The following is a 15381-nucleotide window of genomic DNA, read 5'->3' on the forward strand; positions in this document are numbered from 1 at the left end:
TCACCATCCCTGCCCCCCAGTCTGGTCACTAAGAGGGGAAGCGGTCTACCCGCAGCTCAGGCTGCAGGGCAGGAGCCACAACGAACCCCGAAGAGGGGGGAAGCCAAGAACACCACAAGGACCCCCCAGCCCTCAGTCCCAGCTATGGGTGGAGGGAACCAGAGAAAACCCTGGCGCCCCATGTCCTCTCCCCGACATCCTCACCAGCCTCCTGCAGGTCCAGCGCAGCCTTGTGTCCAGCCAGTCCATCCTCAGCCCCCTGACATAGGTTCTACCCTCCACACCGAGCTCAGACGGAGTCCAAACGCCCCCAGGGCTTTAGGGACACTGAGTGCCCGGCCCCCATGTGCCCTGAAGTCCAGGGATGAGACACACACCCCCCTCCTCATTGCCACTTGAACATGACTCCCTGACCAAAAACTCCTTCAACTGACCCACCACCTGACCCTCTGCAGGCAGGGTCAGAGGCCCTGGTCCTGGGATCCTGCCATCAGAGCCCCAATCACACCAGCTTGGCCTCCCTCCCCACAGGGGGGCTCCACCACAGCCAGCCCCGTGCCAGAGCAGGATGCCAGGGACATCCAGATAAATAAGCCCAAGTGGTCCAGCCCCAGAACTAGAGCGCAGACAGTGCTTGTGGGAAAAGGGCCTGGCCTGGAAAAGCCGGGCTCGAAGATGGACATGCGGCAAAGGGCTATTCCTGGGACCCAGCTTGTTTTCCAAACCCCAGGACAAGGACAGTATGGTGGTTGCCACCTTTGCAGAGATAGAGGCCTCTCATGACCACTGCCCCCACTACAAACACTACTGGTCACCAGCCCTGGACAGCATGCTGGACTCTGAGCCAGGTAAACCCAAATTCTCGAAACTACCCCACAGTGCAGTGGTTACCATCCGGCTTACAGAGGACACGGGCGAGCTGCCCAAGGTCACCCAACTGCCGAGCAGAGGTCAAAGTCAGAGCCCCAGCGGGGCTGCGGCCCAAACTTCATTATCCCAGCCACCCCTTAGAGACTCACACACATGCATCCAAGCAGGGGAGGCCGGTAGGGAGGACTCAGCCCGCGCAACCTCGGCGCACCTCTACAGCGCCCTGGGTAGCGGGCATGGCCTTGCCTCCCACAGCGTGCTGGGGATGGTCTCACCTCTGAGCTGAGGCCCACGCTGACCCACCATGCCGCATGACCGGACAGCCTTTCTCAACAGGAGCACTGCAGACCCCTGAGCGGGACAGTTCTCCAGGCCCTGCAGCAATTTAGCAGCCGTGACCCCCACCCCGGGAAATGCCAGCAGCACCCCCATTACGGTGACAACGAAAAGTATCCCTGTGCATTTCCAAATGCCCCAGGCGCTGATACCTTCAATGCCCAGCTCAGGCCCCACTTCCTCCTGGGAGCTTCCCCATCTCACCCTTGTCTCAGTGACCACCCCCCTCCCTGCTCAGGACCCCAAATTCAGCATCTCCTGGTTGGGCCTCATTTTCCCACTTAGTCCAGACACACTCTGACCATTAACAGTGTTCCCAGAGATCAGAATCCCCGGAACGCCTCATACTGAGGATTCTGACTCAGGGTCCACAGCAGGCAGGTCGTTAAATGAAGGGACTGCCTCCCCTGGCCTCTCTGAGCCAGCTGTCACTTTCCCTGGGGACACACAGCCACACCCCTCTCCCTCCTCCCCAGCTTGTCTGCACCAGGGTTTGGTAAATCACACGTAAACAAATCTCTGAAGGAACCCAAGTTTTGAGTTTGCAGCGTCCCTGGAGGTCAGGCAGAAGACAAGCTCTGAGGCCCTCTGCAGCCCACCCCCGAGCCCCACCTTAATCACCTCTAAGGAGGCCAGATGAGCAGCTGCCCCTTTGACCTGGGCTCCCTGGACTCTGGGATTAAGCGCTGGGATTAAGGACAGACACACTCCTGGTCGCTTAGAGCTCCGGCAACATGCATGTGTGCATGTATGTGTGTGTACATGCAGCCATGCAGGTGCACACATGCGAGCACATTCAGGGGCATTTCTGGGCATGTGTACAGGTACACTCGTGTGTGTATACCTTCGGGTTGTCTTAGGTGGGCTCAGATGCCTGTGTGGGCCTGGGTGTGTTGGTGTGAGTACAAGGGCTGCATCTCTGCGAGTGGTCCGTGTGCACCTGGTAGAGTGTGTGTCCCTGTCTCTGGGTGCCTGTGTGTGTTCAGGTATGTTTGTGGGTCTGTGTCTCCACACGTGTGCACAGGACAGGGTGTGGGCTCAGGTCTACCTTTTCTTTAACGTACACAAATGGGTCTGCACGTGCACATATTTCTATCTGTGCATCAACTCCCCCACCCCGAGGTAGGAGAGCATCTCCCAACTTCGTCCACTATTCTCCCAGGAGCTGTTAATACTGTGGCCACCCCAGGTTGTTGGCAGCAAGCCCCCTAGAGCTGAGAAAATGAAGAGACAGCAACTTGGGGGCTCCTGACTCCCCTGGCCTCACAGCTGCGTCACTAAAACAGCTGGTGGCAAAGGAACAGGCCACAAATGTCCCTCCCTGCCCAGACCCCAGGGCCCCCATGCATCAGCACAGACACACAGCAACACACCACCACACACGCATGCGCCCACAAACCCAGCCCCTCACCCGAACCTAAACAGAAACATGGCCTTAGCTCTGCACGGATAATGGATCACCCTGGGTGCAACCACAGACTTGCAGACGGTCCCCGGAACTCAGAGCCGGAACCGCCTCTTCTGGAGCTGAGATTGTCCCAAACCAGCCTCCTGGCTCCCCCGCCTCGCGGGAGAACAGGATTCACCCATCCAGGGGCCACCCAGGGACCTGCCCTGGGGGAGATGTTCTGCCTCTCAGTGCTGGGGACCCCGAACATCCAAGCTCCGTCTTTGGGCTCGGTGTCCTCATCTGAACAGCGAGGTGAGGGGCTGACTTCCTGTGGCCCTTTGCCCTCGAAACTACACTTCTGGAGGGGCGGATGAAGGGAATGGGGGATTCCAGGCCCAGAGGGCAAGGAGTCGTCCCTCTAGCCCTGACCCTAAACACCCAATCGGCCCTCAAGACCCCTGTCCCCCAGGGGACTCTTCGGTTCTGGGCCCCCGAGTCGCAGCCGGGAGCCGAGAGGTTCCCATCAGCCCCGAGGAGTGAGTGAGGCAGAGGCCTCGGGGGAACCAGAGGAGACGGAGAGAGAAAAGGATGGGAGGGAAGGAGAGGAACAGTGGGCCGCGGAGGAGGAGGTGGGCAGGAGGGTGGCCGGTGGAGGGAGATGGAGGGCAGAGGGGGAAGATTTCTCATAACCAAGCCTGAACCTCCGGTAACGAGGCAGGAAGTGCCCTCTTGCCCCAGTGCTCCCCGCTGCCAGCCTCCACTCTCCTCTTCTCCAAGCTCGGGGATCACAGGAGGAGGGGGCTGGGGAGAAAGGAGGAGATGGGACAGCAGGGGGGAACCAGAAGTAAAATAGACTGAGGAGGTGCGAAAACATGAAGAAGGAACAATGTAGCAATGTCTGAATTGGGGGAAATGAAACAAAGTAATAGGTGTGAAGCTGTCCAGGGAGATGATATAATGGGGGGAGTAGCTGCTGCAACAATGTATCCAGGTGAGGGCTCCAAGGAGGTAAGGATGCAACCCTGTGGGGAGCCAGACACTATGAAGCAAGTAACAGAATTGGGGCTTAGCAAAGAACCCTACAGCTTGTAGAAGAAGAGCAGTGCCTGGGAATCTAGAACAGGGAGACAGGAGAGAAGGGTCTGGAAAAGGGCTCCCTGTGCCTGGGAGCTGGGAGAAGAGGCTGGTAAATGATTCCCAGAGGAGGGGACATCTGTGCTGGGTTTTGGAGGATGAGCAGGAGTTTGCTGGAGAAGAACAGTCCACAGAGAGTGAACAGCATGTGGCAGACATGAAAGCAAGAGAAACAGTGTTGTGCTCTATACCCAGGGAATAGCCAGGAGTCTTGGGTGGTAGAAGGGGGTCAAAGGGATGAGGCTGGAGAAGCACACTGAGTGCACTGAAGGGAATCAATTTGGTATAGAGTCTTGGGCATGAGGGCAGCTGGTTGGGTCAGGAAAGGTTTCCTGGGAGAGGTCAGTGGGAGCTGGGCCTGCAGTCTGGGCAGAAAGAGACAAGTAAAGAGAAGAAACATGGTACAGGGGATGGTGCCCTGCCTAGGAGTCAGGAGACATAGTTCTTAGTCCCAGCTCAGCCACCAACTTGCTGTTCCTTTGGGCAAGCCATTGTAGCTCTCTGAGCCTCGATTTCCCCATGGGCAAAACAAAAAGGCTGAACTAACAGCTCTCAGAAGACCCTCACTATGACTCAAGAGCATTCCTTCGGCCTCGGTTTCCCCTTCAGGACAATGACAAGTTGGACAAGAGTGTTTCCAAAGGCCTTCCAGCTGCAGTCATCTTCAGTCCTCGGATCTATCCCCAGCCTGGGCTGGCCTCAGCCCATGGCCCAACCTGAACAGAAAACATGCAGCAGAGAAGCCCCGTGTGGAAGCCAGTAGTCCCAGTCCCAGCTCGGGGCTCCCCCCGAGCAGCCACACAGGCTCACCCAGCAAGACCTGACTGGCCTTAAATTCATCCCCTCGGGGCACCACACTGTCCAGTTTGCGGCACACGTGGTAGCACTGAGCAGAGCTTGTGCACCAGATCGTACTCTGAGGCTAGACTGCTTGGGTTCAAATCCTAGTAGGTGTGCCACGTACTAGCTCTGTGACCTTGGATACGTTTCTTAACCTCTCTGTGCCTCAACTCCCTTTTTTGTAAAACCAAGGCAATGATGGTAGCTCCTTCATAAGGTTGTAAAGATTAAGTGAGCTTTTATATACATAAGACATTTGGCAGAGTAACTTGCACATGGCAGGCACTCAACAGGCATAATCCAATATTAACATCATCACATCCATGCTCTTGTCATCTCATGCCAGCCCCTCAGCGTGGGGCTGCATCCATTTTACAGACCAACATCCTCCACCTTGAGGATGGAACCCCATGCCTTGGTTTGGACTCAAAGCCCACCTTGTGAGTCACTGGTTCTCCCATGTCGAGGCCCTCTGGTGTTCAATTGTTCAGCCCCAAAACACCCCGTGGCACAGGGCCAGGCACCCAGGAGGTGACCAGTGAATGTCTGTTAAATGTAAGAAGCAATACACTCTCATTAGAAACAGCGTCGCCTACAGCAATGGCTCTTCCACCCCAAAGGGAGGTATGTTCCCATCTCCACATATGTCTCTCCCCGAGCTGGGACTTACTACTTTTAACCACACTTCGGTTCCCTAATATACCATGACTTTTCCCACCTCTGAGCCTTTGTCCACCTTGATCCCTCTGCCTATCAATGTGCTGCCATCCTTCAAGGCCTGGAACAAAGGACACCTCCTCCATGGAGCCCTCCCTGATTCTCCAGAGCCAAAACCAACTTCTCTTGCCCCTGACTCACTTCCTCAGCCCCTCATCTAACTGGGAGCTTCCTGAGGTCAGGGAGCAGGTTGAGCCCCCTCAGTGTTCCTAGTGCTCAGCACAGGCCAGACACAGAGGGGACAGCGGTAAACAGTGCCTGCTGTGACTGGCAGGTCAGCAGCAGAGTAGGGCACTGGACTCCCTGCCTAGTTGCTCCTCTCTGCCCAGGAAACCAGACTCACAGCCCAGCCTCCAACTGGCCTGGATCATGTCCCAGAGGCTGGGAAGGAACGTGGTGCTCAGCACGATGGGCAAGGAAAGGGCCCCTCCTACCCTGGCCCAGGAGGAACCACAGACAGGCCACTTGAAGGAAGCAGGCCTCCCATCCTCCCCCCAGCCGAGCAGGTCTGGGCTACCCCAGGTCAGGCCCTGCCCTCTCTGACCTCTGGTCTTTCCATTAGCTCCTCAAATGTGAAGACTGGAAAGGCCCCTGGGTCACCCAACCCAATTTCCCCACTTTGCAGATGTGGAAGTAGAGGCTGGGGGGCAGGGGGGTAGCTGCCCATGGTCATATGACAAGCCACCTCTCACATTCACCTCTGAGACATAACAATCTTAGGGAAAATATAATCATTAAAATAAGTAAAATAAAAGTAACTATTCAGGGCTTCCCTGGTGGCACAGTGGTTGAGAGTCCGCCTGCCAATGCAGGGGACGCGGGTTCGTGCCCCGGTCCAGGAAGATCCCACATGCTGCGGAGTGGCTGGGCCTGTGAGCCATGGCCGCTGAGCCTGCGCGTCCAGAGCCTGTGCTCCACAACAGGAGAGGCCACGACAGTGAGAGGCCCGCGTACCGCAAAAAAAAAAAAAACAGTAACTATTCAGGAGCAGCTTCCTTTTAACTAGCTGCCAACTCGTTAACTAGCTGCACCTCCCCCCAACACTGCTCCTCATCCCAGCCTAGTGAATGAGGCATTATTGGCCCATTTGACAGAGGAGGAGAGCAAGGCTGAGTCAAGGAGTCGCTTGCCCAGGTTCACGATGCTTCTGTGGCAGAGCTGGGATTCGAACCTGTCTGGGGGAGGGAGGCAGGGCCTCCTCCCTGCTTCTCTTCAATGCCTGCCCTCACAGCACAACACGCCTGCCACAAACCCACCAAGCAAGGCTCACCGACAAGATGCAGGACACACGCAAGATACACCTGCACACCCACAGCCCCCAGCACAGGGCCAGGTAGAGAGCAGGTGCTCGATCAATGTCTGCAGAATGAACAAACTAGTCCATCAAAAGACAGGACCGGGGCTTCCCTGGTGGCGCAGTGGTTGGGGGTCCGCCTGCCGATGCAGGGGACACGGGTTCGTGCCCCGGTCCGGGAGGGTCCCGCGTGCCGCGGAGCGGCTGGGCCCGTGGGCCATGGCCACTGGGCTTGCACATCCAGAGCCTGTGCTCCGTGGCGGGAGGGGCTGCGGCGGTGGGAGGCCCGCGTACCACAAAATAAAAAACTTAAAAAAAAAAAAGACAGGCCCGGTGCCCAAGCCCAGGCAGCCCTGAGCCTCCTTGGCCTGCCCGATGCCCCCAAACAACATGGCATCTCAGGAAGCAGACTCCAGCTGCTTGCTAACTGCCTCACCTGGGGCACACTGCTTAACCTCCTGGGCCTCTGTGTCGCCATCTGTAAAATGGGGTAACAATACCTACCTCATAGGGTCGTGGTAAGAACTGAGATAAAGCATGTTAAGCACTTGGAACTGTGCCTGGTATGCAGCACGCGCTCTGTAAGTACCAGCCACTATCACTGTCACCATCACCATCGTGCCTGGCTCCCCGACAAGGGAGCAACTTCAGGGCAGGAGCCAGGTAGAATTCAGCTGCAGACACCCTCACCCCACCCTCAATGGCAGCCTAGCCGTGAGGAGGTGGCAGGAAACACGTGGTAGGTGAGCGAAGGGCTGAGACAGACATGGGCACCCACCCCAGCCACGGGCCCTGGAGAGGGTGGCAGTATATGGGTGCTGCCAGGCACCCCGAGAAGCAAGAATATCCTTCCCCTGCTCCCACTGTAACAGCCCCCCCACCTCTCCAGGAGCTTTGCCTGCTCAGTCCCCACACAGCCCCCCAAATCCCAGCCCAGGAAGGGAAGACAGGCCTCATGAGCCACCCACAGCGCCCTGGTGCCCGCAGTCGAATTGGCAATCAGCTTGCTGCAATTTGATTTCCCAGATCCTGCTCGTGATCGATTCTAAATTACCCTTATTAAAGTCTGGACCGGTGAGCAGGGCTTGGGGGGTGGGGGCAGGACAGCTGGGGCCTGGCTGGCAGCTCAGGAGGTGCAGAGTTCTAGGAGGGCTTGGGCTAAGGCTGATCCCAGAGTGAAGAAAGCCCATGGCCCAGAAGTGGGGTATAGGCCCTAACCAGCATCACCCCCCACCCCACACCCACTCCTCAGATTCCTCCCCAGCCCCCCAAGCCCCCACCACTCATCACTCATCTCAGAAGACTCCAGTCCTAAAGGGGTGTGATAACACGGTCAGGAACAGCGCAGACAGAACCCAGAGTAGTTGAAAAGCAACTGAACACCCAGCTCCACCAATGCCCAGCCGTGTGAACTCTGACAGGTGGCTTGACATCTCCAAGCCTCTAAATGAGTGAAATGCCACCAGCGTCAGAAGGCTCAATGAGACCACCTCCCCAGTCCTTGGGCAAGGCCCCAGGCCACCTCTGGGCTTCGGGACTCCCATCTGTGAGACTGCAGGCTGCAGGGCTGCAGGGCTGATGGTCTCTTTAGGGCTCTCTCAGCCCTGAGGTCCTATGCAAACAACAACAGTCACCTACTCTGGGCCAGGACCTGTGTGATGAATGGAACACGGCCGAGGTACTCCCCAGCTGGGAGGGAAATGGAAAGAGCCCAGTGTCACCATGTCCTGGGCTATACCTCAAACAGCAAGGTCTCTCTGGGGTTCCAGGACTGGAAGGGCCTGAAGAGTCATCAAGTCCAATCTTCTGCCTCCAGAGTTACCCACAGGCTGCCAACAGCTCCAAAGAACCAAACTCCCCATGAACTCAGTGCCACAAGGCACTGGAAAGTGCTTCCTCTAATCTGGCCCAAATCCCGCCTGCTGCAATTGGGAGTCCAGGCCCACGTTCTCCCTCTTAGGGTAGCCCGGTGGGGATTCTGCTTTGGGTCATCCATGATCGTTCAAACTTGGTTCCCAAATTCTCCACCCCCAAAAAGCAATTCCTCGGTGAGATCAAGAAAGGGACAGGAAAAGAGCAAAACCAAAGCAGGAAGATGGAAGAGATCGCTATTTGTACGAGCAGCCCACTTCTTATCAGACACCTTATTATTTTGTGTTGTTCATTCTCAAAGGACTCTGAGACAGAGGTATTCTTAGCTCATTTTTAAAGAGGCAACTGAGGCTCAGAGAGGTTAAGTGAACTTGCCAAGATCACACAGCCAGAAATTGGCAGAACCAGGACTTCAACCCTAGTCCAGTTGGCTCTGGGGCCCCTGTTCCCTCAACAACCTCAAGCTGCACCCTCAGGCTTGGTGACCCCAAAACAGACATAGCACCAAGGCCCAGGTGGGGACCCAGGGGTGGGAAGAAGGCAGACCTCAGCCAGCTGGGGCATGTAGAACCCTCTCCACCTGGAATAGAAGGCCAGCACAGGCATTCCCTGCCCTCCACCCTCAGCAGCCCGGTAGGGAAGGTGCCAGATCACTTGTCAGGGGCCACCCTCACCCCATCCCCCAGCTGGGCCCTCAGCCATTGCCGCTCAGACTCCCCCTGTAATCACGGCTTCCTGTTTGGCGCTGAGACTGGGCCTGGTCAGTGGGGGAGGGGAGCAGACACCCCTCTGGCCAGGGCCTGCTCTGGAGGGAGGGAGGGGGGCCGGAAGTGAGGCCTACCCGGCCTCCTGGAATCTTGGGAGGCTGGGAGCCAAGGCAAGGGGAGGGGGTGTCAGCCAACAAATATTTACCAGGCACTGGCCTGATGTTCCCAGGATGTGGTGGAACATTAGGGGGGCCAGCAAGACAAGTCAGGTGGTCTGGGACCAGCACAGACCCTGCTCGCTGCTTCAGGAGGCAGTTGGGGGGTGAGCAAGGGGCTGGACCCTGGGGCAGCCTCGGGCTCCAGTCACCCTGCCCCCCACCCCGGACACAAAATCACAGGGTTCCAAGCAGCTGGGCTGGAGCCCAGAGCCACAGGGCCTCTGTCCCACACAGACGTGGTGGCCGCACCTTGGCGCTCAGACCGCAGCCCCACCCCATACGGCCCCCTGGCGCCTCCGAACCCACAGGCACACACCTTGGACCCAGCAGGACTCTGGCAGCCTAACTGTCACCCTAACTCACCTCCAAAGTAGACAACACAAAGCCCCAGCCTGGGCTCCAAAGTTCACAGTCCTGGCCTCCTTCCTTCCTTCATTCATTCATTCACTCATTCATTCATTCAAACCATTCAATTCTGGGCCAGGCAAAGAGTTGGACTTGGGGGTTCAGCAAAGAACAAGGCAAACACAGAGCCTCCCTAAGGCACTCATGGTCTATCAAGAAAGTATTCTGATACTTCTCCTGACTGCTGTGTGACCTCCAAGTCACTGTCCCCCTCTGAGGCTCAGTCACTCAGGCCAGAGAGAACCTTAGGTGCAAGGGGGCCAGGACTCAGGGATGGGGTGGTAGGGATGTACATTTGGGCTCCACACACCTTTCTAAGGGTCAGAGGGGATTAAAGGCAGGTCTGGTCACCCATGCAGAGAGAGAGCCACAACACTGGGGGCATCCAGTGTGTACAGGGGGAATGGTGGCTTTTTTAGACCCCTCTCATCCTGAGGTTCTAAACATTTCCCGTCCTGTGCCATGATCACATGACCCAGACACAAGCCCCCGCACCCCCCCAATCTTGTTGACTCCCCGCACAGTTTATAAAGCTCTCCCTCGACCCACAGTTTATAAAGCTCTCCCTCGACCCGTCACCCATGACCTTCAGAATAGCTCATTTACAGATCACAGAGCCTTGTGAGGCAGTGGAGGAGCAAGGGCTCCAGGGCCAGACCCTTCCCCCGCCCCATGCAACATGCCTCCAAGGCTACAGTGAGCATTAAATTAAAAAAGATAGGAGACATGCCCGGCCCAGAGCCTGGCAATGAGCAGGCATTCATGATACAGGTAATGTGGGCATAATTTGCGGGTAAGGAGGGCCCAGAGAGGTAAGTACCTTGCCCAAGATCACACAGCAAGAGAGGGTAAAATTAGGACTGAGGCCCAGTTCTATTAGCCTGCCAGGCCCTGGCTCAATCCAGCTCTACCACTTGCCAACTGTGTGATGTTGAGCAAATCACTTAACCTCTCTGTGCCTCAGTTTTCTTCATCTGTAAAATGGGAGTTCTAACAATTCCTACCTCCAAAGATTATCATGAGGATTAAATGAGCCAATGCATATAAAGTGCTCAGTGGGCAGGGCTCTCAGTATGCGTTAGCTGCTCTTTGTATTATTAAGCCCTCAGAGGTGTGGAAGCTGCCTCCCAAATCATGGCCTCAGCCACTGCCAGGCTCACCACCTCCCATCCCCAGCTGTCTCAGTTTGCTCCAGCCTTCAGGAATCCTATTACAGCCCCTTCTAGAACAACCCATCCCTCTCCCGGCAAGCAGCTCTGGGGGATGGTCCCAGCTCCAATGGGAGGGGCAGGAGGGAGGCGTGCAGCAAGACCTGGCTTCTAGGGGGAGCTCTGTCTTGACACTCTCCTCTCCACGATGCCCCTCTCATCCACCCCACTTCTGCCCCAGCATTTTCCAGATGTCAAGCCCAAAGCTGTCCCTGCCCCTGTGCTGCCCTGGGGCCTCCCAGGACCCCATGCCCCAATCCATGGGGCGGGAGCAGCCATTCGTTTTCAAAAGGCAACTGCTTTTTCTCCAGCAGAGGTCAACCCCACACCAACCCCCAATATGAGGGAACAAGAAACACACTGGGGCTTCCCTGGTGGTGCAGTGGTTGAGAGTCCGCCTGCCGATGCAGGGGACACGGGTTTGTGCCCCGGTCCGGGAAGATCCCACATGCCGCGGAGCGGCTGGGCCCGTGAGCCATGGCCGCTGAGCCTGCGCGTCCGGAGCCTGTGCTCCGCAACGGGAGAGGCCACAACAGTGAGAGGCCCGTGTACCACAAAAAAAAAAAAAAAGAAGAAACACACTGAATTTGTAGCTGGGGGCACTGTGCTGCTCCCCAGGGAGCAGAAAGCACCAAGTTCCAATCCCAACTCGGGCATGAGAATGGTGTGACACCCCCCCGACCAATAACACCCCTAATAATAATTGTATACATCAAGTATTTGTCCCCAGTTGACAGGTAAGAAAGCTGAGGGTCAGGGCAGGCTACAGCTTGCTCAGTGTCACATGACAACCATTTTTATAGCTTAGCTTAAAACCTCCTCCTCCAGGAAGCCCTCCCTTGCCCTCCAGGCTCCCTCCTGGAAAGGCCCCTTCTCCTGAGAGCTCACTGGCAAGCTGTGCTCAGTCTCCCCAAGGAGCTTATTTTCTCATCACAACACTCCTGTGAGGCTGGCACTGTTATTGTCCCCATTTTACAATGTGGACGTTGAAACAGAAATCCCTTACCCAAAGTTTCTGTCCCCAGAGCCCCTACCACCTTGGGTGCTAACGGCAACAGATCCCTACGGTATCCCTGTGTCAGGGCCTGGCCTGGAACAGTCTAGGGGTCCCCAACCTTTAATTTTTAAAGCAAGGACAATCTTGCCCTGGCAACCCAATGTTCACAGTCAACCAGAGGAGCTGGAGGGAAGAGGAGTAGGGAGCTCCTGGATACTTGAAATCGTGGGGGTGGGGAGGGAGCAGGAACCACCAGGCATGGGGCTGGGGATTCAAAGGAATTCCCTGATTGATTTCCCCTTCCCACGGTCCCTCACCCTACCACCCCCCATCCCTACCACATTCCCAATTACACAGAATGGCAACCTTGTAAAAGAACAAGAAGTGGACATTTACTGAGTGTTACTATGTGCCAGGCACTGTGCTAAGAGCTTTACATGTTAACCCCGCTCATTCTCCTATTCTCCCCATTTTACAGAGGTGGAAATGAAAGCACAGAGAGGTTAAGTAACTTTCTCAAGGTCACATAGCCACAAAAAGTGAACTCCCATCACTGGGAATTCAAACAAGGCTAAGTGACACCTAAATCCCTTTCAGCCGTGAGCATCTAAAGAACACTTTTCAAGCTGAAATTTCCAGGATCCCCACACTCTGGGTCTTTCTGGGTAGTGACTTAAGTACAGCAACTGAAGTGGCCCTGAAGGCAGATGTCTCTCAGAGTCATAATTAGCTGGTCTCTCAGGAGAGAGGACTCCCAGAGCAGATGCCAGGACACACACGCACACACCCCAACTCACCATCTGCAGCGCGAATGAGCCCCACTACTCCTACTGAGGCCATCCTGGAGGCTGCTCCATACACACACACACACACACACATACACACACACATTCCCTTTCATGCTGGTGGGCACCTAGGTGTCATCCTGCCCTTCCCCTACCCTGAGCCAGCCACTGCCCATCCCAGTGATGTCCTGGGAGGCCCCCACCACGGAGGCCACTGCTGGAGCCATCCTGGTTGGGGCTCTTCTGGTCTAATCTCAGTCTCTCCTGCTTTGGCATCACCCTCTTCCTCTGGTGTGGCACCCTGGCCACTGGTCACCACCCATTAACCCTTTGCCTCCCAGGCCAGATGAGGTGATGTCCCTGCTCGGCAGCCGGGCCCCTGGAAAGGTGTGAAGCCTGGAGAGGGATGCCCCCCTTACCTCGTCCGGAGCCCCGCCCCTCCTCTCCTCCAAGTCAAGCCCACCATCTGAGCCTCCAGGCCCAGACCCCGGGGATGTGCTTTATCTGCCACCCAGCACTGGGTCTGAGCCACACCCACTCTACCTCGGCCTCAGATCCAGGGGCACCCTGTCTTATCCGGGCCTTTCACCTCCGTGCGCTCATTTAATTCTTTCCACCACCTCATGGGGCACGGATTACGAGCCTTGTTTTATGGATGGCGAAGTTGTTCGGCGAGGGACGTGACTTGCCCAGGGGTCACCCAGCTCGGGATCCTGCTGGGCTGCCAGGTCTAAAGCATGCTGTCCGGTGTCCCTTTCATTCATCACACACCAAACATTGACTGAGCTCTTCCTGTGGGTGAGCACACACATCCTCTCATTTAATCTCTCAGGAGGGTGTTATTAACCCCATTCCACAGAGGGGGAAATGGAGGCTCAGAGAGGTGAGACAACTTGTCCAAGGTCACACCACGAATCAGGGGAGGGATCAGGATTTGAACCCAAGGCTGTGTGATTTCCACATCTTTGATTTCAAAGATGGTCTTCCAGAAGTGTAGCTGAGAAAGTGACCCAGTTGCTAGGATGGGCTGGGTCCCTGTCCCTCCCAGGGACCTCTTTTCCTCACCACACCTGGGGAATAACTGGGGATGAGGCACCCAGCCCACCGGGCCCCATACTCAGCCTGGCATTCAACACTCCCCCACCCCCACCCCCAGCTCATAGCCCCCAGATGGGAAAGGTTGAGGAGTAGCCTGTCTGTCCGAGATGCAACCTCTGAGCCCCTGCCTGACCTCCTCCCATTTCACAGACTGGCCAACTGAGGCCCAAAGAGACTTGCAGTGGCAGAGCAGACACGGGTCGGGGGGGTGGGCGGTTGCCTGAGAGGCCTGGGTCCCTCTCAGCCTGGGGAATGGGGGACAGGCATAGCTCCTAGAACCAACCAAGGGGATCGGGCCTAGAAACCCCCCAGTTCATGCCCTGGCCAGGCTCTAGACACATGCCCATAGGGAACTCACTTGGGACCTGGGTCCCTCAAAAGGGAGGAGGTGGCCTTTCCTCCTGCTCCCCATGATGGAGCTGGGACTGAGCTCAACCCCACGGCTGCTGCGGTCACTCAAAGGGACACCCAGGGGTCACCTCATACATACATACATACTCACCGCTACCTGCACACTCGGTCCCACTCAGGGGTGCATGCTCCACGCACGGGGTAACCCATGCACCTGCCAGCACACGCCTGCACACACACGCACACACACTCGCATGGGTTGGAACACACACCCACCACAGAGATCTCCCCCTCAACACACTCACCCCCTGTAGGCACACACAGCATGGCCAACAGTCCCCAGCCCGTCTCCGGCACACACCGTGCACAATGGGTCACGCTGACACGACCACACGCAGGTAGGGCACGATGGCCCCCATCCATGGGGATGGACTGGTCCTCACGCCTTATCCTTCACCCGTGCACACCCCACAGGTCCCAGCACCCTCCACGGAGATGGCCACACACGCGGTCACACTCCCCCACCCCCTCAGGTCACCTTCACACAGGTCCCCTTCCCCCTCCCCCTCCCCGGGCCCCCCTGCCCTCCCGCCGCGACCCTCGGAGGGAGGAACCTAACGCACGCCCTCCCCTCGCAGGGGGAGGCGACCCGATTCCCTAAAAGTGGCCGCGGTCCGGGCACACCCACGAAGCAAAGCCACGTCTGCTCAGACCCGAGACACGCCCAGCGCGGCCCCGCGCCCGGACCCCGGCCCGGACCCCAGGCCGCCCACGGGGAAGGGTCCCGCCCCCGGGGAAACGAGCCCCCGGGAGGCGCGGGCGGCCAGGCACTGGACCCCCGCCCCCCCCAGGCCGGCGCGGCGCGCGAGCCGGGGCGCGGGAGCGGGAAGCACTCACCCCCGCGGCGCGCCCCGCCAGCAGCAGCAGCAGCAGTGGCGGCAGGAGCAGCCCGCGGGCCCCTGGCCCGGCCGCGGCTCCGGCCCCAGCGCCAGCCCCGTGGGCGGCCCCGGCGCGGTGCGGCGGCCCGGGCTTCATGGCGGCGGCGGCGGCGGCGGGCGGGCGCCTTTGTTCCCGAGGCGGCGGCGACGGCGGCGCGGCCCGGCGGCTGGCCCGGCGCGCTCTCGGTCGGGGCTCCGGCTCGGCGGCCCGGCTCCGCCCG

At 57.8% G+C, this 15381-nt stretch overlaps 1 protein-coding gene across 1 annotated transcript in view; it reads right to left on the minus strand.

The window, feature by feature from the left end:
* SDC3 (syndecan 3) overlaps positions 1-15345 on the minus strand; it is a 38573-nt gene extending 23228 nt beyond the window's left edge. Inside the window, exon 1 of the mRNA XM_082613928.1 lies at positions 15120-15345. Within this exon, the coding sequence (XP_082470054.1) occupies positions 15120-15257 (138 nt within the window). The 5' untranslated portion in view covers positions 15258-15345. The remainder of the gene's footprint in view (positions 1-15119) is intronic.
* Positions 15346-15381: the final 36 nt, after the last annotated feature.

The sequence above is a fragment of the Mesoplodon mirus genome (assembly GCF_964341445.2).
Source record: "Mesoplodon mirus genome assembly, chromosome: 3".
Lineage (NCBI taxonomy): Eukaryota > Metazoa > Chordata > Mammalia > Artiodactyla > Ziphiidae > Mesoplodon > Mesoplodon mirus.